Genomic DNA, 25,237 nt, shown 5'->3' with positions numbered 1-25,237 from the left:
CTTTTCTGCTCAGATATCTCAAAACATAAACCTTGCTTTTAATTATTAAACAAATATGTCAACATTGGATTTTCTTACAAAGTGTGTTTGTGTTCTACACCAAGCAGCTCTGTAGTGTTTCTGCGTGCCACGCTGCTCCACACTGTTAAACACTTTCCATCCGCATCATGCATCTACATAAATGACGTCCTCCTGAACAGCTTACGCAACAGCTGTAGTCTCCCCTCCTTCCTTTGTAAATTCAGTCACATCCAACTAGCTGCTGCCAAATTGAATAATACATCTGTACTTTTTTTAGCCAGACTACTGCTTGTACTCCACTTATTTATCTCCCTCTCTCCCTTCCTCACAGGGATAAGTGCATGTGCTCTAGTCCTCCAGCGTGCACACAGACATCTATCAACAGGTTAACTGATGTCCACTTGTAGCGCTACCAATCACAGCCCTCTTTAAGATTCAACAGGAGAAGACAGAGCAATACATTGCAGAAAACACATCAAGAGCAAGATAATTAATATCTTACCTATCAGGAAGTCTGCAAAGGAAAGCCATTTCTACAATCTTAGCACTCTATTGAGGGGTGGATGATAAATGAGGCAGCCAAAGAGCCTCAGCGCCAGACAGTGCATGGTATGGAAGCATGCCTTGAGCATATAGGATTTTTTTTGTTTCACTTATTACATATTCTCATGCTGCTTTAGGCACTATAAATGTAAATACAATAGAGGCAGGGTTAAAGGGGAACAAGGGTGCAGTAGGTGGGACTTTTAAGGAAATAAGAGATAGAGAAGGAAAGAAAGAAGAAGAAAGAAAGAAAGGAAAGAAGAAAAGAAGGAAGGAAGGAAGAAAAGGAGAACAAATATAGAAAGGAAGGAAGGAAGAAAAGAAGGAAGGGAGGGAGGAAAGAAGAAAAAATATAGAAAGGAAGGTAGAAAAGAAGGAAGGGAGGGAGGAAAGAAAGAAAGAAAGAAGGAAGGAAGGTAGGTAGGAGGCAGCCACCAAGACCATACAGGCAGAAGCAGCACAGGGAACAAGAGGGGAAGGAGGGGAATTGCTGACTTGCAGTCTCACAACTTTAGTATTGGATATGAAACATTTCAATCTCACATAGTCTTCGGGACAGGAAGATAAAAGAGCTTTGCCTTTTTTTCGTTCTATGAGGACAGTTGAAGTGAAAGCACATACTGGAATGGCCCAGTCATTGAACTCATTAAGGCAACAGCTGCCTCCATCTATTAGCCATTTATTTTGCACTCTGTTTTGGTCTGTGCATGCGCCTCGGGGCGGCAATGACCGAGTTAATGGTTTGGGGTAGGGAGGGGCTACAGATGCTGTGCTCCTCATTCAGTCCAACATAAGAGGTATGCAAGCTGACACATGCACGCTCATACGGTACACACACACACACACACACACACACACACACACACACACACACACACACACACACACACACACACACACACACACACACACACACACACACACACACACACACACACACACACACACACACACACACACACACACACACACACAGTGCTCTCCAACAGGTACTATGTGAGCCAACACACCCTAAGCATTCAATCTTATACTAAATGTTCAAACACACACACTCACACACGCATTCATGCACATACACACACATGCTAGAAAGGGGCAGAAGCATGCCAGATGCTCTCAAAAAATAGGACAGGAATGAAATAAGTTAGTTTGAAGGGGTGGAGAACTATCAGTTCACACAGAATATGAGAGAGAGGGGAAAACAAGACGAGAGTGGGCAGGGGATACGAGGAGCATCAGCAAATCAAAACAAGGAGGGGGTGCGAACAAACCTTCGTGCTCTGAGTTGTCTTTGTGGATGGCTTGCTTCAGCGGGCAGCAGAAGATTTCGTGACACTTAGCACGAAAGGGGGACCCTTTACTCCTTATATCCGCAGAGTGGATGGAGTCCTGCCGTAACATAATGTACTCCTGGGTACCTGGGGCAGCGTCATCCTGGACTGTGGTGATGCCATAACAGAATGAACTGGGATTAGAGAGCTCACCACAACACAGAAACCAAAGAAAACAACAGCAAAAAACACAGGGCAGAAACACAGGCAAATAAAAGTACATCACTATTAGCAACAGCTATAGCTTTTAATTACTGTAATTAGCAATTATTGACAGATAAGGAAAGGAGACGGGGAGAGGAGAGAGGGACAGAGGAGGATAAGAGAGAAAGAGACATGCTCAACAACACCAAGTTCACAAAATAACTGAAATTATAGACAATCATCAACAGTGGGGGCTGCATTAAATAAATCGTTGGTTGCTGAAAAGGAAAAGTGATCAAATAACACAAAGAAATAGAGAAAGGAAACAGTTTGATGTTCAGAGTATTTGTTATGGCAGGCACAGAACATGAGCTGCTGCACTTTAATGTGGTGTCTGTATGGCCATCAGAGGACTAAAAGGATGTGGTATCACAGGCCAAGCATGCAGTCTGCTACTGCGTGTATGTCAGCGTCACTGAAACTGTGGTCATGTGAGTGATTCACCATACCATTTACTGTAAGAGTTGGAAAGCAGATGCAGAAGCAAGTACAGGCTTCCAGGTACACTGGAGCGGCCAGATCTTCTTTTATGAAGTCATGCTTACTGTAAGCGACGTGACTGTAAGGAGAGCGTCTATGACGTCACTGTTCATGTGTGTGTCCATAGGCACTCTGTACTGGGATGCTCTGAAAGCCGTCTTCTGGCCACATTCCATGCTTGGCTTCGATCATTGACCTATTTTCTCTGTGTTGATGGATTAGCTAAGAGCGAATCAACCCATATAAATTCTGCTTTCTTTTCCTCGTGGAGCTGAGTGCCATGCCTCTCTTTGACACATGTACTACTTAGTGAAAATGACTATAGAGTAGAGACGGCTCATAATCAGTAGCCACTACCCCCTCACCCCCCCTCCCTTTATGACAAGTGCGAGCAGCATAATTATTGTCCGTTTAAGTCAAACATACCAGACAGTGGCATCATGAATGGTGTTAAAGATTAACACAGGGAACTGATGTCCCATTTTCACACAGAGTTTGTTCTTGATGACTTGTTATCCACTGTTCTCATGCTGTGATAATATCACAATATTGTAGCGCATGTCCGTAACCTCAGCCAACTCTATTCAGAAAGCTAAAACATGAATGGACTACAGTAGTGACTGAGTTTCTACTCCCAGTAAGAATACACTTTAGTACTAAATATAAACTCAAACATTATGCAGACAGACGCCCACACACTGACTTCCATGTAGTCTATTCACAAGAAAGACCAAGAAGTACAAGTCTCTGCCTTTGTGTCTCAAAAAAGAAAAATACATAACCAAGAAAGAGAAACGCATTTATCGCAGGTACTTGGCTCCAATTAATATTGGTTTGAAAGTCCTTTAAACCCCAGGCCTAATTGGAAGATGGTGAACACAGAGTACACACTAAATATAGAAAATGCTGTGTAGTTAGAATTTAAGGGCACTATTGACAGCAACATAAATGTAGTCTATGTCAGCGCCTAATGAAATGTAAAGTAAATGTTTATGTTTAAACAGACTATTATTAATGAATCAATAATGTATTTGACTATAATGCTCTATTGACTATTGAGTAATAATCAGACCTGCGTGGGTGCAATGTTAACAGCAGCAAACAGCGACGGTACATTTCTGCTCTGCATTCATAAAGCTGACACGCTCACCCTTACTGGAGCCATAAAGCTTTTACTGACGGAAATTGGCTGTAGGTTTACTTTGAATCATAAAACACTTTTACACACATAAACATTAAGTTGGTTTAATTTTCCAGTGAATAGTATTTGAGTACATTATGCCAAATTGGTTTTAATGGGAGTAGAGGGGTGCAAGTAACAGGAGAGTGCAGAATACAAATGATATACAAAATAGATTAAATAAAGCTGAATGATTCCTAACTGTACAACCTAATGCAACATGCATTAAGGATTTAAAGCATTTTATTCTAGGCATATAATATGCATACCCAAAATAAACATTGTAATAAAACAGGGGTATGCTTGCCTTGAAAAACAAATGAAGAATTGGACACTTTAATTTACAATATAAATAGCCTATTCAAGCTGCCCAAGAGTAATTTAAACCTGGGTTGGCAGAGCTATGGATAAATCAACGTAAGATGGTCCTTAGTAAAGATGTTAAGAAGGCCATACAGAAGATAATACAATACTTGAATAGATTAATGTGGATTTTAAGAGGCAGCATATGGCCTTATCATTTAAATGACCACAAACCAGTCAATGCATTTTTGATGATTCTGAGTTAAATATAATTTTGAAAGCTGAACTTACTATAGAGGATACATGAGGTCAGGAGGAAATAAAATACGCCTGTAGAAGCAGGGGCCATAAACTACGCCTCAGGTCCTGTTGACAGGTTTAAGATGAATTCTCAAATGCCATCAAGAGCAGGGCCTCTATCCAGTAAGCCAGCCTTTGCCTGACACACACCTCCCTAGTGTGTTTACCCCACAAAACACACACACACACACACACACACACAGGCAGCAGATCATCACAGTTCCACACCCAGTGCAATTAATCACCACATGCATTTTGTCCTGCGGGACTTATCAGTAACTCTGTGCCTCCTTCAGGCTCCTGGATGACCTGCAACACCGCAGCACCAGCAGAAGGTCCTGAATACCCATCAGATACTATCCATTACAGCCCCTTTGCCAAGAAAACCACAGCACTTCTGAAACTTTAATGTTGCTTTGGTATGACAAGAGAGAAGGTCTTAGTTTCCTTTCAGGAATATGACCCCATTCTCTGCCCCTGAGGCGCAGAGGTGCTGCTACTGTACTTGATCCATTAGAAACTGAGCTAAACTAATCTCCACTTTTATAAGTAAACTGAAAACATTCTTTGTACAGGTTTGTTAGATTGTGTACTGCTGCTGTGGCATTATATTTTTGCTTGAAAACAACAATGAGTGATATCCTTGTTCAGTTCCGTTTCGAACAAATAAAGTATTTGTTTAATTGGCAGAAGACAGGGTTAAAAGTGCACTGAGACATGTCTGCAGGATAGTGGGCTGACTGTCACCAACATTAAAACACACTAGTTATTTTCTCTCTTTCCTTCTAGCTAGTCTCCTTATGTTTAAGTATGCCTAACTGAGCTCATAGCTGAGATAGAAAATATGTGTAAAAGGCCGAGAATATAGACTCAACAAATGTATTAGTCCATCCGACGTTTATTAATGAGGCCGCTAACTGCCGGCTCATCCAAGGTAATAAAACTGAGTGACGGTGGGACTAAGAGGATGAACAGAGGATGGGGTGGGCACCACCTTTTACAGCTTGTCTCCTTCATCCTTGCCCCAGCCTTGATGAAGAGCGCATATTGGGATTGATGAACGACACAGCCGGACCTGGGGCCTCACTCTCTATCAGAACAGCCACTCAGAATGAGCTGTCACCCGGCTTCATAATAGTCTGTGATCTACAGGCTCTGGTGTTGCCACACTGGACCTTCGGCACACTGCAATGGATGTCCTTGCCACTCTGACAGGAATAAATCTCATAGTAAGGTGAAATGGGTACAAGTAGGGGGAGGGGGTTGAGATGTATCTTGCTTCGGTTAGTTGCTCATCTATTTAAGGCCCCTTATGAGAGACGGGTCACATTCAGGTGTTATGGCAACAGTATGGTAGATGTGCTATCTGTGTGGGCAGTATTTACCTTCTGGAGTATATAGCACGTTATACGCAATGACCGTGCTGTGAGTTTATGTTCAAGTGTCAGAACAGAGGAGCAGGCTTAATGGGACGAAGCGTCATCAGTGACACCCAGGCTCATAAATGCCACCTGCCTCATGTTCAAAATGGGGTTCAAGGACATGTGTAATTAACTGAAGCACTGTCAGGCCCAGAGGAATGAACTACACTTCCATGTATGTGGTGCAATCTGCAAGATTAACTCAACAAGGCTTATATCCGTCAACCGGTGGGACACATTCATCATGACTTGACAAATAGCACACTCACTAAATTAGAATCAGAATCAAGCACATAACCAGGTCTGGAGCCTGAGCTTTGTGTTTCCAAAATAGCCTGGCCTCAATGTGGTTGTACTGTACAAGGAGCAGAATCTAGAACATTCTCTGCTGGGATGCCTTCATTGCAGTGTTTCCCCAACACAAGGACGTTTTATTTTGGAAGTCACCTTGCAGGAAGCAGAGAAAATGAGCTCACTTGAGGTTTTCTTTGAAAAGAAGATTGAGCTTAAGTTTGTATTCATGCTTTTTCAAACTCACTGTTTCTCTCTCTTCCTTTCTTTCTTTGTCTCTTTCGTCCTCTTTTTCTTTGTTCCTTTGTGTGACCTGCCCCACCGGGGAGGGGGGGGGGGGGCTGCGATAATAAAAGGGGGTTAGGATACTTAACGCTAACCTGGGTTCCCCAATACGAGCCCTTAGGACAAGTCACGCAGATAAGAATAAAAGGATGGACAGGGACGCGGCCTCAAGTTCAAATGTTTACAAACGTTTATTATATAAATAATCAAGTAAAAGTTCAGTAATATAAAATGCAGATTACAATTTATTCAGCTTTCCCAGTCGACACACCTAAGTCCCACGATTGAAGGCTGGCTCTGACAAGGAGAGAATAACTAGAATAATTACAATATCACACATATAGTGATAGTTAAATAGTTAAAAAGGGATTCTTCTGGCCAACTGCTGAGGGTTTCCCCAAAACCACAATATCACCACGCTGTATTCAATCAACATTCACTGCAAATCACCCATATCTGCATGCAAAAAGTGCCCAGCAAACCACATGCTCCACTCCACAGTATGGCCAGGATCGTCACTGAAGAAGTATAAGCACAGAGACAGTATTAGACCGTGTGGGACAGGGTGGGTCGTTACAAGGAGGGTGCTGTAGCTTTAAAGATTTACATCACTAGTTTGTACACAATACAACAAACTATAAGCAAAACATAGAAGGTAGGCAAAACGGTAGCAAACTAATCCTCTGATGCAAACGCATTCACTCAATTATCACCTCACTGGACACCTCCGCAACGGTGATTCTCTACACAGTCTCTGCTGGGGCTGTCAAGAAGCCTCGTATAGGGGGAATACACGCCTATCAGCCAGCCAACGATAACTGGAACAAGAACACTCGTAATAGTCACATTTGGGTGAGGAGTGAGTGGGCATTTAAAGTGTGGCGGGAGATGCTGAACTACGTACAGCTGCGCGTTTTCCTTATATGGAAGGGCCAGCTGACTAAAGAAGGGGGGGGGGGGGGGTCTTAAAGGGCCAGTGGCGTTCCCAGCCACGTGAAGAAATTATCTGACAGCTAATCCAGAAAACAGTAGCGCCGGCTACATTTGCTTTTTTATTTGAGGTGCAAGGACGCATATTGGAGCCTTTTTTAAATCAACATCAATCACTGGATAACTAGCGTAATGACAATTAAATGTAAATAATGATATAATACAAAATTGTGAGAAACTGAAAATGCTCCATTGTTTGTACATTGAAAGTCCCTTGATAATATCAAGGAGTGATGCAAATGAAAGCACAGGAAAACAATTTCCACTAATGCTGGCAATTTCTGAAATGCAATAATAAAATCAATCAATCAATTTATGCCAGTGCGCAAAATGTCAATGAATCCCACTCAGAGGGAAAACTGCCGTCTTATTGAATTTAGTAATCTAGTAAAAAGACATGTGGAGTGGTCCCATCTTTCTCCCACCTCCCATCCAATGTACATCAGTGTGAACCACACACACAAGGGGAGGTCTACTGAAAGAAGATTCCAGATCCTGAAATATATTGCCAGCTGACCTTTGAGGCACGTGCAGGCTGTATGATAAGGGGACATTCTGGGAATGAAGCACAGGACCATATTGAGTGGATTCACTCCTACTCTGACAGACTGTCACATACAGTACTGTAAAAGAGTCATCATCACAGGCCTGTGCGATTGCTTGCAGAAAAAGGAGCGAGCCAGTGAAATACTACAGATCCCCAACAGAGATGAATATGATGAAACTGCAGTGAAGGTCCAATGATTGACACATACACAGCGCTCATATGAAAAAGTATTGATCCAGCATCAAAGAGTGGCCTTGCAGAGAGCCTCATTCTGACAGCTTCCTTAGCCTCAGGGTCAGTAGTCCGTGCACACACTCATGCGACTCCCACTTCATGAGTCAGAGAAAGGCTATACGCTGAATGTGTTTATGAGCATGTGTTTTTGGTAGTGGGTTGGTTGGGGTTTGTATTGGAAATATGGAATCTCACACATATTGAAAATAGATTTAACATGATTGTATTTTTAGGGAAAACATCTGCGTAAAAATTCAAATGTTCCGATTCATCAATAGAGGGCCTATGGGCACACACATTCTGTTAAGCACAAAAAACAGTGTTATAATATCTCGTTCCACATCTGAAGACAATGATCAGTTAACATGAAGTCCTCACACGCTGCTCAGGAACACAGTGAAGTATTTTTAGTGGTACAGCATATCCTCTGAATTTGTAGATCCTTTAAAGGTTAAACTAACAATCACAAATAGAAAAAGTCCAGGAAAACCAAACTTATTGTAGTAGAATATTATTTTTTCCTTTTACTATTTCATACAATAATCTTACAAACCTTTCAATTCACTTTGTGATCCCATGTAGGGATCCTCACTCCATAGAGACCTTGCCTTTTAGAACATTCAATTGTCCATTTAAAAAATCATACACCTTTACAGTATGTTGTAATTTTGCACTTTTGACCCGGGTCTTTCTTGTCAACTATACAAAGGGATTTTAGATTGCATATTTAAACCGTTTTCCTTACCTTTTTATTATAATTATAATGTTCTACCTATCATATGTACAGTATGTTGATGACACTATTGCTCCTTCTCTGGATATGGCCGTTTCCAATTTAAAATAAGATTTTATCATGCTAGAGCATGCGCTTCTTGATTCAAAACTGCTATTGAACAGTAAGAAAACCAAAGCAATGCATTTTGCTCCCAAGTCAGCGTCCTCTTGCCTCTCCATTGACACCCTTGATGGCGTCTCCGTTGAGTTTGTCGATAAATACAAATATCTGGGCTTTTGGTTGGACAGTAATCTGAACTTCAAACACCACATTGAAGTTCTAACTAAAAACATTTAATTCACTCTTGGCTTCCTTTATAGACTCAAATGTTGTTTTTCAACTTATTCCCGTAAAAGGTTGGTCTCTGGCTTATTCCTGTCCCAGCTGGACTACGGTGATACCATTTATACTACCCACTGTTTTGGTCAAACTTGACCCACTCTACCATGCTGCACTGCGATATATATCAAATGCACCCTACAGTATAGGACTCATCATTGCAAACTGTATAGCCTAACTGGATGGTCCTCACTTAGCATGCGTAGGATGCAGCTTTGGTTTTTATTATTGTATAAAGCCATTTTAGGTAAGCTTCCACTGTATATATGTGCCAGATTTGCTCCAGTTTGTGACTCTTACAACTTCAGATCCAGTGCCTGGATACGGTTCCAGGTACCTGCTGAGGCTGGAAAAAGGAGTCTTTTTTATTATGGTCCTTGGTCTTGGAATGACCATCAATCACACCTCAAACTGATGGCACTTGTCCCTATAGCCTGTTTTAAATTGAAGTTGTCTGAGGTCCTTACCACCAGCTGCTCTTGCAGTAATAAGTAGTGTACCTTTCTTACTATCCCAAATGTGCACAATGTAGTGGCTGCTTTTCGTCTTTTTATTTACTCAGTTGTGTTCTCTGTATTTTATATGTCTGTGTTAGGTGCAATAATGTGTAATGTTGCTGCCTTCTTGGCCAGGTCAGCATTGTAAATGAGATTTTATCTCAATGCTGGTTAAATAAAGGTTAAATAAAATAAAAATAACTTCCATGTAGTGCCTCGGATGGCCAACTGACATCTAAACAGTTAAAAACAAAGCAATATCTGAAATTATAGTCAACTAAATGTGAGGTTGCTGGGACACACACTCAATGGACAGCTACTGCAGGAGAACTAAGTGTTGTCTCACTCTTCCTTAAAAAGCATGCAGAAAGTCTGACGGCTATCTACTAACCTGTGAGGATGCTAACTTTTGCAATAAAGCAAATGAACATGAACACAAACAAACTCTCAAATGATTTAATAAAATATTGTCACATGCACAACTGTACATCCCTATTATAAATTAAAATGTTTTATGGAGATTGTGTCAACAGACAGAGATCCAACACGCACCCCTGCTAAGTCGGATTAATGCTAAGGATCCCTTTCACGGCAATTAACAGCTGACAAGAGCAAATAGGATTGTAAAGCAAATGCTGTAAAACTGCCTGCTGATCGTTAGGCCTTTGAGATCGAGAGGACTGAAACATTGTGGGAGGAGGTTCAAGTGTAATAGGATCAACCAAGTAGCTTATGATATATATCATAAGTCAAATCCCCTAAAAGTCACATATAATTCACATGTGTTCTGATAACGTTGTCTCTGTCAAACGTCAAATCATAAGGTTGTAATGATGGAAGGACGTGTTGCCTGTCCATCTCGCTGTGGTTTGCTGGCAGCTGACAGTGTGTTTTATGAGGTGTGGTTCATCTCCAGTCATAGATTTTAATAGGAAACATCCGTCTTCTTTTTATGCATAAGAATATTATGACTATCTCCTCCACAGAATTATCAGATCTAGTGAAATAAGCACACCAGTGATCAGGTAATGGCTCTGTTTCACAGTGTGTGATCTTTTAAGTAGTAACACCTACATGTGTTTACATAATGTGTACGAAATACACCATAAACATGTACGCTAATTACCTTAAATATTCTAAACTAATGTGTTTTTTTTATTTATGACGACTTGTATAAAATGCTTGCCAAAACACTGACATAGTGACATTGGATGATAAATTAATAATAAAGTCATCATAATTAATGAAGCAGGTAGGGGTCATGTAAAATATATATATAAATATATATTGATGTTGAATTCCCTAAGAATTGCTGTTATTAATAGTGTTAATAAATCCAAATGTTATGCTATGAAAAAAACGGAATACAATTAATAACGTGAGGGTACATTTTCCAAAAAGGACATGTTCCTCTCCATCTCAGTGTTCTCTGTACAAAAAGTAAACAAGTCGGAATAAGCAATATATAAAGCCAAAAATGGACTTTAATAATCCATACAGTATGCTGTTTTAAAAGAGGAAATGACATTCGGTAGCAGCTGAATTAATGTGTGATTGGCTCCAAATACACAGCTGTATAGACCTCTTCTAAAGTCTCAGCCGGGCTATAAAGAGTGACACATACACAATGAATCACTTTGCAATAGGTGCTAGACTAGAAAATGTGATCTATGTATTGAATCAAACTACCTCCTGCGTTTATGACAGCATACAAATAAATAGGCTCACAGTACAAGGCCTTAGTCAACAAATTGAGCGCAATATCATTTACCTTTTACAGTTCCCATGCAGTGCTTCTCAAAGTGTGGTCCGCGGACCACTGGTGGTCCGTGAGCGCCCCCTAGTGGTCCGTGAGTATATTGGTAACATTTCACATTTGAAATAAATAAATACATTTAAGTTTTCCGCACTCTCGCGGGAATATCTCCCCAATGGAACAAGCTTAAGTTTCACTTTCTATTGCATGATAAAGCCCAGCGCAACACCATCGTCACACATGTTAACACTTGTTTGTACCATTTTCAGGCGATTTATAATCTGTTCTAGAAAAACGATGTGTTTTGGGATATTTGTGGAGTTAGGTGGTCCGTGAGTGTTTTTTTATTGGTTAAGTGGTCCTTGGTATGAAAAAGTTTTAGAAACACTGCCATAAAGAGTGCACTGCAGCTATGTACAAACTGCTTTGAAGTTTGCAAATCTCACAAATATGTCCTTTATTGGCCCACTATAGTCATACATTCTTAACACAAAAAAAATAAACTATGCCAATAGAAGGCTGACGTCTGGCAACTTGAAACAGGAGGCAATTCCAGTGTGAGACCTGCATCTTAAAGCAAGAGAGACAGAGTGTGTGAGCTGCTGGATCATGGCACACAATGCAGAGATCTGATCAGAAAACAAACTGTTGACTATTTGAAAGGGGTGCAAGAGCTAAGACTGATAAAACCACACTGGTAGCCAACCGAACGCTGTGGCACATAAGTACTTTGTTCTGGTCAGATTAAATGGCATTGTATAATGGGAACAGTACACTTGGTGTTTAACAGGAACAGCAGTGACCATCTGTAATCTTCTGTTCTATCGCACCCCTCTGTGTACAGTACTTACTGACGTCTCAATGCATGGCGGACTAAGTGCACAGACCTTTTCACTTCTTTGATCCCTTAACGTAAATGAGGGGTCGATGCGCTTGAGAAAGCCTCAGCTCTGACAGACACTGAAAACTTGAATTATCCACCATCCCTTTCTCTCTACATCCTCTCCATCTGAATGACGTTTGACCAAACACTGATGAGATCAAATCAAGTTGACACAAAATATATAGCAATTTGAAATCTTAAATCACTATTCAATCCAACAGTTGTGTTATTGATTGAAAGCACCATATAATAACATCTCCAGTAAACCTTCACACATTTTTAGAAGCCTCTTTATTCATTACTTCACCAAAAAAAAAACTCTTAATGTATCTGCCAAGAACACAGACCTTGGCAGAGCCAATATGGAGGGCATCATCTTCCTCTGCATCCTGCCAGCCAGATCATATCCTAGAACAGCATTGAAACCACACACACTTTACGTAGTTTGTTAACGCTCAAGTACAGCCTTGTTGGAAGAAGAAAAAGTACTAGAGGGGCGAAGAAGGAAAGAGGAGTGAGGCATTTGTACTGTTTTAAAGAATAGGAGTAAGAGGTTGAGCAGAGGAAAGGAGGGCGACCTGAAAACGGCATTTGAGTGAGTTCTAGTGCATGTCAGTTATTAAAAATCAATACTTTATAGAGAAACATAAAGAATGGGGTGACAGATACTTTTACTTCGGAGATTAAAAACGATCCCTGGTTATTCAAAACCAATATGTGGTGGGTACTGGAGCGTTACATGAGTTTGACATGATGCTTTGTGATTATTTTAGATATATTTTCATCATATGAATGACTATATGAAAGTAGGTGTCTGTTTCTTACTGTATATTGTAGGTTAAAGGTTATATATTGAGGTTAAACCATATTTAGGGGACATTTCCAAGAAGAAAATATGTGTCAAGGATGAGCGAAGCAGGCAGGACCCAAACGCAGATTTCTCAGAAAAAACACCTTTATTTCAAGGCTTAAATGAAACAAACTTGGACAAAACAGAACTCTCACCCCGTGAACAACGTCCAACTACAGTACAATAAGGAACTAACAAAGACTAACACAGAACACAGAACCTAAATGCACACATGACTAATCAAACAAACAAGAGACAGGTGAGGAGGGAGGGAGGCGAAAACACAGGGGCACCAGGTGAACACAATCGGGTAATCAGGGAGGGAAAACAGACAGAAACCAACAGGCAAAACAGGAGGTGAACACTTTTCACAAAACTAGGGCCAACAGGGTGGGTGGAGGGGGTCTGGAGGACGGGCTTGGGCTGACAGCGGAGGACCCGGAGGGGGTCTCGGGCGGACGGCCCGGGGGCAAGGCAGAGTTCAAAAAGGGGGACACGGGCGGACAGCCCGGGGGCAAGGCAGAGTTCAAGGATGGGGTCTCGGGCGGACGGCCCGGGGGCAAGGCAGAGTTCGAAAAGGGGGACTCGGGCGGACGGCCCGGGGGCAAGGCAGAGTCCAAGGTGGGGGACTCGGGCGGACGGCCCGGGGGCAAGGCAGAGTCCAAGGTGGGGGACTCGGGCGGACGGCCCGGGGGCAAGGCAGAATCCAAGGAAGAGTCGAGGGTGAAGACCGCAGCTCTCAGGGGGCCGGGCTCGAGGGCGAAGACCAGACAGCTCCGGAGGCCGGGTAGTAAAGCGCTGACGGGACAGCTCCGGAGGCCGGGCAGGACCCGGTGTCGGCCGGACAGGAACCGGAGCCGGTGGGACAGGCTTCGGCAGGATCCCCCATGGAAGAGGACCAGGAGTTGGCAGAACCCCCGGCGAGACAGGTGACGGCAGGACCTCCAACGGAACATGACATGGGATTGGCAGGACCCCCGGCAGAAGAGTCGTCGGCGGGACCCCCAACGGGACAGGACACAGGGTTGGCAGGACCCCCGGCAGGAGAGTAGTCGACGGGACCCCCAATGGGACAGGACATGGAGCTGGCAGGAACCCCAGCGGAACCTCCAACGGCACAGGACATAGGGTTGGCAGGACCCCCGGCAGAAGAGTCGTCGGCGGGACCTCCAACGGGACAGGACACAGGGTTGGCAGGACCCCCGGCAGGAGAGTAGTCGGCGGGACCTCCAACGGCACAGGACATAGGGTTGGCAGGACCCCCGGTAGGAGAGTAGTCGGCGGGACCCCCAACGGGACAGGACATCGAGTTGGCAGGACCCCCAGCGGAACCTCCAACGGCACAGGACATAGGGTTGGCAGGACCCCCGGCAGGAGAGTATTCGGCGGGACCCCCAACGGGACAGGACATCGAGTTGGCAGGACCCCCAGCGGAACCTCCAACGGCACAGGACATAGGGTTGGCAGGACCTCCAGCGGAACCTCCAACGGCACGGACATAGGATTGGCAGGACCCCCGGCAGAGGAGTAGTCGGCGGGGCCTCCAACGGCACAGGACATAGGGTTGGCAAGACCCCCGGCAGAGGAGTAGTCGGCGGGGCCTCCAACGGGACAGTACATGGAGTTGGCAGGACCCCCAGCGGAACCTCCAACGGACCAGGACATTGGGTAGGGACTTGAGACGTGACTCGAGAGGGGACTTGAGAGGAGACTCGAGAGGAGACTCGAGAGGGGAACCCTGGGGGAACTAGAGAGGGGACTCGAGAGGGGACTCGAGAGGGGACTCGAGAGGGGAACCGAGGAGGGACTAGAGGAGGAGCTAGAGGAGGGACTAGAGAAGGCAACTGGAGAGGGGACTCGAGAGGGGACTCGAGAGGGAACTGGAGAGGGGACTAGAGAATTGACTAGAGGAGGGACTTGAGAAGGGACTAGAGATGGAACTCGAGGGGTGACTTGAGAGGGGACTCGAGGTGACTCGAGAGGTGACTTGAAAGGAGACTTGAGAGGGAACTTAAGAGGGGACTCGAGAGGGAGCTGGAGATGTGGCTTGAGAGGGCCCTTGAGAAGGAACTTGAGAGGAGACTTGAGACGGTCGGTTCACCAACAGAACACGGGGGGCTGGAGTCGGCCTGAATGCCGACAGGGCACGGGGAGCTGGCGTCGGCCGGTACGCCGACAGGACACGGGGAGCTGGCGTCGGCCGGAGACGAGGGGCTGGAGTCTAAACTATGGCTGCTGGGGCCAGGACTGAGGCTGGAACCGTGGCTGCTGGGGCCAGAACTGGGGCCGGAACCATGGCTGCTGGGGCCAGAACTGGGGCCGGAACCATGGCTGCTGGGGCCAGGACTGAGGCTGGAACCATGGCTGCTGGGGCCGGAACCATGACTGCTGGGGCCAGAACTGGGGCCGGAACCATGGCTGCTGGGGCCAGTACTGGGGCTGGAACCATGGCTGCTGGGGCCAGAACGGGTGCCGGAACCATGGCTGCTCGGGCCAGAACTGGGGCTGAAACCATGGCTGCTGGGGCCTGTACTGGGGCTGGAACCATGGCTGCTGGGGCCAGAACTGGGGCCAGAACCATGGCTGCTGGGGCCTGTACTGGAGCCGGAACCATGGCTGCTGGGGCCAGAACTGGGGCTGGAACCATGGCTGCTGGGGCCGAAGCAAGGGTTGACTCCAGACGGAACACACCGATGCGTGTGGTGTCATAATAGGAATTGGGAGGCAGGGAGCCAGCATGGCTGGGGCTAGCAGGCAGGGGATAACACACCGAGAGGAAATCCAAAATCCAGCCAGGTAAGAATTTCACTAAGCCTGGCTTCTCCGTAGCCATCTGGCGCACCTCTGCCAGAGCTGCCTCTCGCTGCTGAACCCCGGACGCTCCCCTCCATCGATCAGAGCAGTTAGCCAAAAAAAAGGAAAAATCCAATAATTCCTGCTCAAAAGGATCTGCTGGGCCCATATTTGGTTAGTTCCTTCTGTCAAGGATGAGCGAAGCAGGCAGGACCCAAACTCAGATTTCTCAGAAAAAACACCTTTATTTCAAGGCTTAAATGAAACAAACTTGGACAAAATAGAACTCTCACCCCGTGAACAACGTCCAACTACAACAAGGAACTAACAGAGAACACAGAACCTAAATGCACACATGACTAATCAAACAAACAAGAGACAGGTGAGGAGGGAGGAGAAAACACAGGGGCACCAGGTGAACACAATCGGTTAATCAGGGAGGGAAAACAGACAGAAACCAACAGGCAAAACAGGAGGTGAACACTTTTCAAAATAAAACAGGAAACCAAAGACAGAAAGAGACAAGACACAACACAGACAGATCGTGACAAGATGGGAACAAAGAGCACTGACCCATATAAAAATGAGAACAAAAGCAAACAGTAGGGCCTTACATTATTGCATAAGTGAATAAAATAGAAAAGGATTACGCTGGTATTATGGCTAACCCTTCTGCTATATTAACAAGTGAAGAGCACACTGTCAATTCCAATTGACCCAAGAGTCCCAACTAGCTTTGCTTTGATGCAGGATTACATAAAGGATTCAATCCAGGCATTCAGAGAGAATAGGAACAGCTAACGCCAACACTATCTGAATCATCAAAAATATGGGATTAGTGTTTGATGGCTCGGTTTCCTGATGATGCATTTTAAGAGGGACAGACTGCAAACACACACACATGCCTTAGTTGTTGTGCTTGTGTCTAGGTGGGAAGACATCCAGGCATTTGTTACTCTTTGTAATGGGAACATGGAAAGAGACAAGATGAACCTGATGAAATGGGGTTGCTCCAGAACAAAAGTCCTTATTCAAGTTGTTCTTCAAAAGTTAAGTGACAGGAGAGTTCACCAATCGAACAAAACATTTTCGTGTCCCATTCTAATGTGCACCTTACTCATGTGGGTATTTAAATTGTATTACCCGTACTGCACCTTTGCACAATTCCTTAAAAATCTTCATATATTTTATAAATTACATTTACATGGGAAATTCCAAGCAAGGACTTGAAAACGACCCAGAGCTGCAGTTAATCTGACCCAGAAAGCTGTATAAATAGATGTACTTTGGAAAGTTTGGCAAAACTAGAAATAGAGATTATGTGGTGATTTTTGTTTTTGCAGATTTGTAACCCAGTCTGCAGCAGTGGCCAAGTAACAGGGCTAACGCAGGTCAAATGTGTCATAGAATTCCCCTTCCTGTATCATAGAACAAACCAAAGAGCATCGCATCATTGAAATGTATCCCACTATTTAGAATATGAATTGAAAAATATTTTCCAAGTCTTGTGGGCTGACACCGGACAGATCCTGTTCACTCGCAGCTGTTCCACAGCCTGAACATTTTCTACTACATCAGCCAAATCATCCCACCTGTTAACCATGTGCTCAACAAACTCCAAATCACATGCACCCACATTCTGAAATGGGAAGCCAGAATTAAGCCGGTTTACAGGGACTATAAACGGAGGTGTTTGTGGTAAGTCATTGTAATGCAAGAACAGTTGTGCAATGATTAATGTGTACATCTGTTGAATTGCTAATGCAGTCTACTAAACAACATTCTAAATATGGTTTGTTTGATTTTGACTCTCTTAGTAGATTTATATAGTTTGACACACACTATTTCCCTATTCTGTAATGGTTTCTATTTAACTCTCATGTCTGTTTTATGAGTCAGTGCCCAAACGAAGACCACAGAAAAGGTTATTTTCACCCTGTCCATATTATTACAACTTCTGAAGACGGTGTGAGAACAGCAGCCTGCTCTGTTGGCCCTGTCACTTTGAAGAAATCAAACCAGAGCTCTAGCACGTAACTCCCACATCCCAGCACGATAGCAATGTCTACAATCTTCGCCCCCCCGGGGCTTACAGTGAGGTCATGCTCTCTAAACATTTTGCTTGCGTGTGTGTTATGCACATACAGTGTAAAGCAGCGATCCAGATTTTATAATGTCATGACCTGAAGCTGGAATGTCTTCACAATCAACCAAGACACTTCAAAACGCATGTTAGAGGAACTGATATAATTTGTAAGTAAGAGAGATTCACTCAAACCCATCAACACATTAAAGCAGGACACAACCATCCATTCAACTAATGTGTAATACCTCTTTACTGTATGCACTAAATTAGTAATGGTGCAGTAACACCTTCACTTTCTGCTGCTGACTTCTCTCTTTTTTTATACTCAAAAGTTTGATATTTGAACCATTTAAACTATACTTTGTTTCTTGTCAAGAAAATAATAATTGCTCAGGGTTTCCAAGGTTACCAACTTGTGCTTTCAGTAGGGCCACTGAACCAAACATGTGTCTGCTTTGCTCAAACCCTCAAGCTCATCACTTTGTTTGCACCTTTTTTCTCGACTATCCGTCAAAAGTTACACTTCCTGCCTGATAACGACATTTTGCCAAACACTCAGCTGTCCTGCTGTCCTAGCGGTTAAGATGCAGATCCTAATGTGAGACATGTAGACCTTTCTGGTCTTATCCCAGGTGGCACTCTTGTTGTCTTAACACTAACACACCTTAGCAAACGCTGTCCAAACAAAGGCCGATGCAAGCCTGTACACCACCAAGTGCAGGGCACCAATCTCTCTTTTTAAGTTATTTCTGGCTCCAGCTAATAGCTCTGCAGTATATGTTAATTGATTATGTGTGTCCCCCAGAAGTAATGTTTAACAACAGGTAAATAAATTACACATTTCCTTGAAGGAAGCAGAGAACATTTATTCAATAACCTTGTGTATACATTTCTGCGGTTATAGCTACAAATGATGTCACCAGCTGCAGGCATGACATTTCAAACAAATACAAATATAGCCATGAAACAAGAAAAACAGAAGAAATTGTGAAGATAAAACCAATTTGGATAAGAATGCTCAGAATATAAAATGTAATATCCCTCAAGTCTATCATATACTAGTGTAGAGAGTGTCAGAAGCACACTGTTAATCTTAAAACCTTAAAAGCAAACAAATGTTTAAACTGAAGGACGGTGTGATAAATAAAATATGGCTACAGAGGGCTCTAGTCTGATCTGAGTGCAGTTGTGGTTCTGACTCCGTACCAGTCAGTGTGGAAGAGGTAGCGTGGGCATTAGCTGATGCTACCAGAGTTTTATGACAACCGAGTACCCATTACACAGTTGAGAAGGACAGCAGAAGGGAATTAATAGAGGATTTGGCTCTACACCAAGACATGAATTATGCAGCCAGGCCATCCAGACATGGGGTGGTGTATCTTTTGTAAATGCCTTACACAGGGAAAGCAATTTTTGCCAACAATTCCTCCTGCCACTGAGTTACACTCATCGAAAGAGAGAGAGAGAGAGGACAAAGGGAGGGAGAGCAGCAGAAGTAGAAGCTTGTGGATCTACCAGTGACTAAAGCTCCAAAAGGAGCAAGGGGTACCATTTGTGTGAATTAGAGAGGGATGAAGGGTCATTATGTTAACCCTGCAGATGGCGACCAATCGAAAAGACAAGTGCTTTAAGTGGCCACTCGTTGTTCAAGCATCATTTTAAGTACAATTCACATAAAAGGGTTCTACAAATGCTCAATATACTTATTTTTGTGAGCACACATCTATTAGTCCAGGTGTCTTTGTGCAGGAATGCGAGTTAGTGTACGTGAAATAAAGAAGAAGACAGAAAAAACAGAATATGTGTATGTCCAACACTGAGTCGAGCTCCAGGCTAGGTGTACTATCTGGTGTTTACAGAGCTCCTGATCAGAGGGATTTCAATTACACAGGAACAGCTTAAGACAGCTGCTTTACTCAGCGTTATCAAACCGCCCACACACGGCATGCGCTGACACCCAACAACACTCACACAACAAGTGGTAAACAGAAATCTACACTCTTCCCGGTATTTACAACCCCTTGCACTGGCAACAGGTGACTAACCAGGGTGATGGTAGTTTTTATTGACAACATTTCACCAGGGATTACTGGCCTCAAGACTGTTCTCACAAGAGGCAGGTCAAACCTTGGAAATTACATTTCTATTCAGTCAGCATGATCTATAAAAAGACAAATGTAGACAGTGCCATAATAAAGTTTCCTGTAACTGTGTAACCTTACAGCGCTTAATGTAATATGCATGACGAAGTTTGATGTATGAAGCTGGATTAACCAAGATGAAAGCGATTCACAGGACTCTGGCCAGAGCCACCGTAGATTTTAGTTTTGATTCATAGTTTAACATCTGATTTCACCCGTTGATAGCACCACTGATCTGATTTCACCCGTTGATAGCACCACTGATCTGATTTCACCCGTTGATAGCACCACTGCAACATTAGATGGATGGATCGTAAATGCGTTTAGATTCCTTAGATTATTTTGTTACACACATGTTCTGAACTGGATGTACATCCAACTAAAATCCAAGAGTAGACAACACCCTGCAATCACTGTTGAGTTATTTCACTGTGATACACAACATCAATCAAGAAAATCAGAAGTCTTGCATTGGGAATGACTCATGGCTGGATGTGTATAAGTGAAAAGCAGAACTTCATCAAAGTTGACTTATCAACATTATCAACAACCCCTTCATGCACAAGAAAGGAAATAAAAGGCTCGAGCTGATCAATCACAATTTTTCACAGAATCTGCTGTAACCCCTACTTATAGCTTTATGTTATTTAAGAGGCTCACATCACCTACAGCTTACAGTAGCTATGCCAGCTATGTGCATACTGTTGGCATGGCTGCTCTGGCGTGACCCCTTCACTCACTACTATAAATCCAACTTAAGTAGGCTAAAACAAAAACAAACCAAAAATATGATTCAACGAAAGAGTCATGGTGCATTTTCCACATTAATTGTAGCCATTCTTTAGCAGAATTGTGTCATTAATTGATCGACGTACCCTCTTTCCAAATTGAGTAACTCTAATTAACAAAATGCACCAATGCACTCATGATCACTGAAGCTCTTATTTGTCTTTAAACAACATGACAACTTTTAATTCTGACAGACTTTGCTGAGTTGGTGATATAAAAAGGCACATCAGAATAAAACAACGGTATTGCAATTTCAGGTTACCCCAGCAACTATCTTTAACACAACACAACTTAATCCTTAAGACCTGGAAAGAGCTGCCCAACTATTTATTGATGTTGTGCGAGTGAACGACAGCTACAGGGAGGGACGGCGTGAGATGAAGGAAAGGGCCAGTTGTTGAAGATCCCCGTGTGAAAATGGTTCGGTAACTGAAAACCGCTTGTTACCCTTTCATGCTTTTCCAGAACAGTCCACACTGCAAGGCCAGGGGAGCAGTTGGGGAAACATACCAAAACGCTCTGTCTCGGGTTTAGCTCCACTTGATTTCATTCATGTATTCACTAAACGATCGGTTGCCGATGGATGAATGAATAGCTGAAATACTGAGCCAGTACTTGCATTTTCCGCCACCTGCACACAGAGATTATTGTGTTTTTCCCTCATTAATGGTGCCACAGCTGTTTGGGTGTTTGTATGAACAGCCAACACTGACAAACAGCAGCCAAGGCCACAAAACACTAAACTGCTTGACACTGTTGCAGATAATAACCATGACAACATCCACGGCTTGAAAGGAGAAATGAGACAGTGTGGCTGGAGTGCAACACAGCAATGTTACAGACATCTCTCAATTGAGGCAGTATTTCTCAGGGGATATGAGCTATTAGTGTTGTCGATAACTGTTTAATGAGAGACAATTGTAACAATTAGGCATTAATGGCTTCATTATACTTATCTGTCCTGATTCCTACATTGTTGAGTACAATGTGAGTGGGCTTTACCTGCTGTTTCGTGTCAGAGATGATTCACTTCAAAAACCAACCACCCTTCTTTCAAAACAAGCAGCGGTGAATCAGTATGCATGCCAGGATCTGTGCTGTCAACGTGAGCAAAGTGTGTATGTTCCTGTCTATACTGCTAACGTGGATTTTGCCTTTGCCCTTCAGCAAATACCGCTGAAATGAAAGACGGTTTGTCTACTGCTCCTCTGCAGTTAAAATCCTTGTCAACTAAGGTTTGTTAAATATTTAATGACCATACAGTACATGCAGTAAATGGCTATTTACGGCAATCACTGCAGGGCGCATTTGTGCTCTATGTCATTCGATGACAGCAACAATTGTATGAATGCTTCTTCCTAAGAAGGCCTATAGTTCATGCTGAATAACAAAACTGGAATACAAACTACAGCTTCCTTGCTTTAAAAACACAAGTCACTGCCCAGGCTTAAACAGCAATGATCTTTTAATGACGTTGAATGATGTGTTGAAAGCACTGGTATATGTATTTAGAAAGCCATTTATTTTGGAGATAATAAGCTTTATAGCCTCAGTTTCATAGGTCAGCTCTGACTTTTTGCCACACAAAAACAAAAACAAGCAGCACATTGGAAACAAATGCCAAATTGCTACACTAGACCAATGGAAATATAATGAAGAGAGAGATACTTGATACAGCCTCCATTTCCTCATGTTATTATGGTTGTATTGCTACAGGGCCAGATGTCCTATTCAGCTGAGATGGAGAGATACTGAGAATAAACCTGATATCCTTGGTGCTTCATAATATTGCAGAATGCAACACATAAAGGAAGGCAGCATTTGAAATCATCCAACATGGTTTACATCACATGTGAAGATCGATATCAGCATCTCAGAATATGACCTCATCCCTGCACATTATGCAGATCAGTTGAAGTCAATATCATCTCCAGGTCCATCAAGATCAGGCAATGCCTTCTTTGCAAAGGCTTCAAAATCAACCTCCATTGTCTCACAGATCTACAGTATAGTACACTGAAGTAAATGTTTTATATGTGAAATAAGTAGAACTAGATTTTCATTAATGAATTACATTAAGACATTTGGAACCACAAGAATCAAATGTGTGTGGATTTCTGAGATGTTAGAGAAACAAGCCTGAATCCCTTGTGGACACTGATGTGCCTCATCAGTGTCCAGAATGACATTCCAGTTGTTTTCTAATAGGGTACATGATAGAATGTACAGAGCAGAGAGAGAAAAGGCCAATAGTCCCACGTTCACATCAGAGCTGTTTGCTGTCTGTTTTCTAGGGTCATGGATTCATTTAAACTGTTTCGGCTGAATGTTTAGTTTTTTGCCATTCCTTATGTAGATGCTTGACATCACAGCCCTCATTATTTGCAGAGCAGTAGACCTTAGGCAGCAGACATGAACACCCACTGGAGACATACGGTAGATGGAGGAGCTTACACGTGTATACATCATGCTCACAGTCTTCCAACTGGTGCGCCCTTTACGGTTCATCAAGTTCAAATCTAATGCAGACTTGGCCCTGCTTTTGTCCTTCATATGACCTAGCCACAAACATTCCATTATGGCTTGAGGCCATAAAACCCAGAGGGACCGTAGTTCAGTACATAAAGAACCTCTGATTCAGTGCAATTCCCTTCACTGAACTTTTCCACCGTAACTCTGATTACCAGGCAAGGCAAGGCAAGGCAAGGCAAGGCAAGGCAAGGCAAGGCAAGGCAAGGCAAGGCAAGGCAAGGCAAGGCAAGGCAAGGCAAGGCAAGGCAAGGCAAGGCAAGGCAAGGCAAGGCAAGGCAAGGCAAGGCAAGGCAAGGCAAGGCAAGGCAAGGCAAGGCAAGGCAAGGCAAGGCAAGGCAAGGCAAGGCAAGGCAAGGCAAGGCAAGGCAAGGCAAGGCAAGGCAAGGCAAGGCAAGGCAAGGCAAGGCAAGGCAAGGCAAGGCAAGGCAAGGCAAGGCAAGGCAAGGCAAGGCAAGGCAAGGCAAGGCAAGGCAAGGCAAGGCAAGGCAAGGCAAGGCAAGGCAAGGCAAGGCAAGGCAAGGCAAGGCAAGGCAAGGCAAGGCAAGGCAAGGCAAGGCAAGGCAAGGCAAGGCAAGGCAAGGCAAGGCAAGGCAAGGCAAGGCAAGGCAAGTTTATTTATATAGCACTTTTCTGTACGCGACAATTCAAAGTGCTTTATAAAACAAATTAAAAGACTTTTTAGGAATAAATACATTAAAAACACATTATACAATTTTACAACAGACATTACAAAGCAAAGATAATAAAATAATAAAAATAAACACCACAGGTATACAATACATGTTTAAAAGGCATACTGTAGTTTGAATATGAGCATCTCAATTAAAAGCAGCGGCAAAGGGTACCAGGGTACGTCAAAAAGCCATTAGAGTCAAGTAGTCCTTCCAGAAGAGGGCTTTTTGTGTGCTTCTCATTCTGTGTACTTTGCAATGTCAGCCACTGTAGGCTTTCACTAAAAACCCAAAAATTGAAAGTGAAATAAAGTGAAGTGGATTGTTACTATTATGATATTACATGTTCCACACAGCATGGTAAGCTAAACAGCTAGGATTAATAATGTAGGTGAGAAAAACTAATCAACAAAGCGAGCAGCAGTGGCTTTCCATGACCTTTGCTGCTGCTGGCCTGCAGTTTCACTATCCACAGGGGATTGTGGGTAAAGCAGCTAGAGATGATGGAAGGTGTCTATCAGGATATGACCACTCTGAGCAGAAGGAAGAGACTGATACATAAAGACAAAGAAAAGGATGAGGACACTTGAAAAAGACCAAGATTATGGTCTTATCAGACAAGCAGTCTTTAGTTTAGTGCACAAATTGGACATTAAATATAAAGAATATTGATTTAAAAGTATCATGCCTTTAACTTACCAATACCTAAGAGATTGAAAGAGCCTCGCCCTCTTTAGATAAAAAAAAGGTCATAATTCTCAGAAACAAATGACCTTTAGCTGTAAAAGAGGGCTAAATATAGCACAGTCAGGCTCTGTAACCCCAATGAACTAATTCAACCTCTGACAAGATGTAGAAGCTATTTCTTTATCCCTCCATCCGCCACACCTCACCACCTCAGGGGTCACCCTGAACAAAAAAGCATCACAACCACAAGATAAGGCAAATAGCACAGGAACAATCGACACCGTATCACTCCATCATCATTCTCCTCA

The 25,237-nt window shown here is 43.3% G+C and overlaps 1 protein-coding gene across 2 annotated transcripts in view; it reads right to left on the bottom strand.

Moving 5' to 3' along the window:
• The window catches only part of fgf13a (fibroblast growth factor 13a), an 88,029-nt gene that overhangs the window by 42,380 nt on the left and 20,412 nt on the right, over nt 1–25,237 (bottom strand). Inside the window, exon 3 of one of the 2 annotated variants that reach the window (XM_034202848.1) lies at nt 1,836–2,003. The exons of the other annotated variant lie outside the window; for it this stretch is intronic. Coding sequence (XP_034058739.1) covers nt 1,836–2,003 — 168 coding nt within the window. The remainder of the gene's footprint in view (nt 1–1,835; nt 2,004–25,237) is intronic. 2 annotated transcript variants of the gene reach the window in all.

The sequence above is a fragment of the Gymnodraco acuticeps genome, unplaced genomic scaffold (genome assembly GCF_902827175.1).
Source record: "Gymnodraco acuticeps unplaced genomic scaffold, fGymAcu1.1, whole genome shotgun sequence".
NCBI lineage: Eukaryota > Metazoa > Chordata > Actinopteri > Perciformes > Bathydraconidae > Gymnodraco > Gymnodraco acuticeps.
This window is presented reverse-complemented; position numbering and strand designations above follow the sequence as displayed.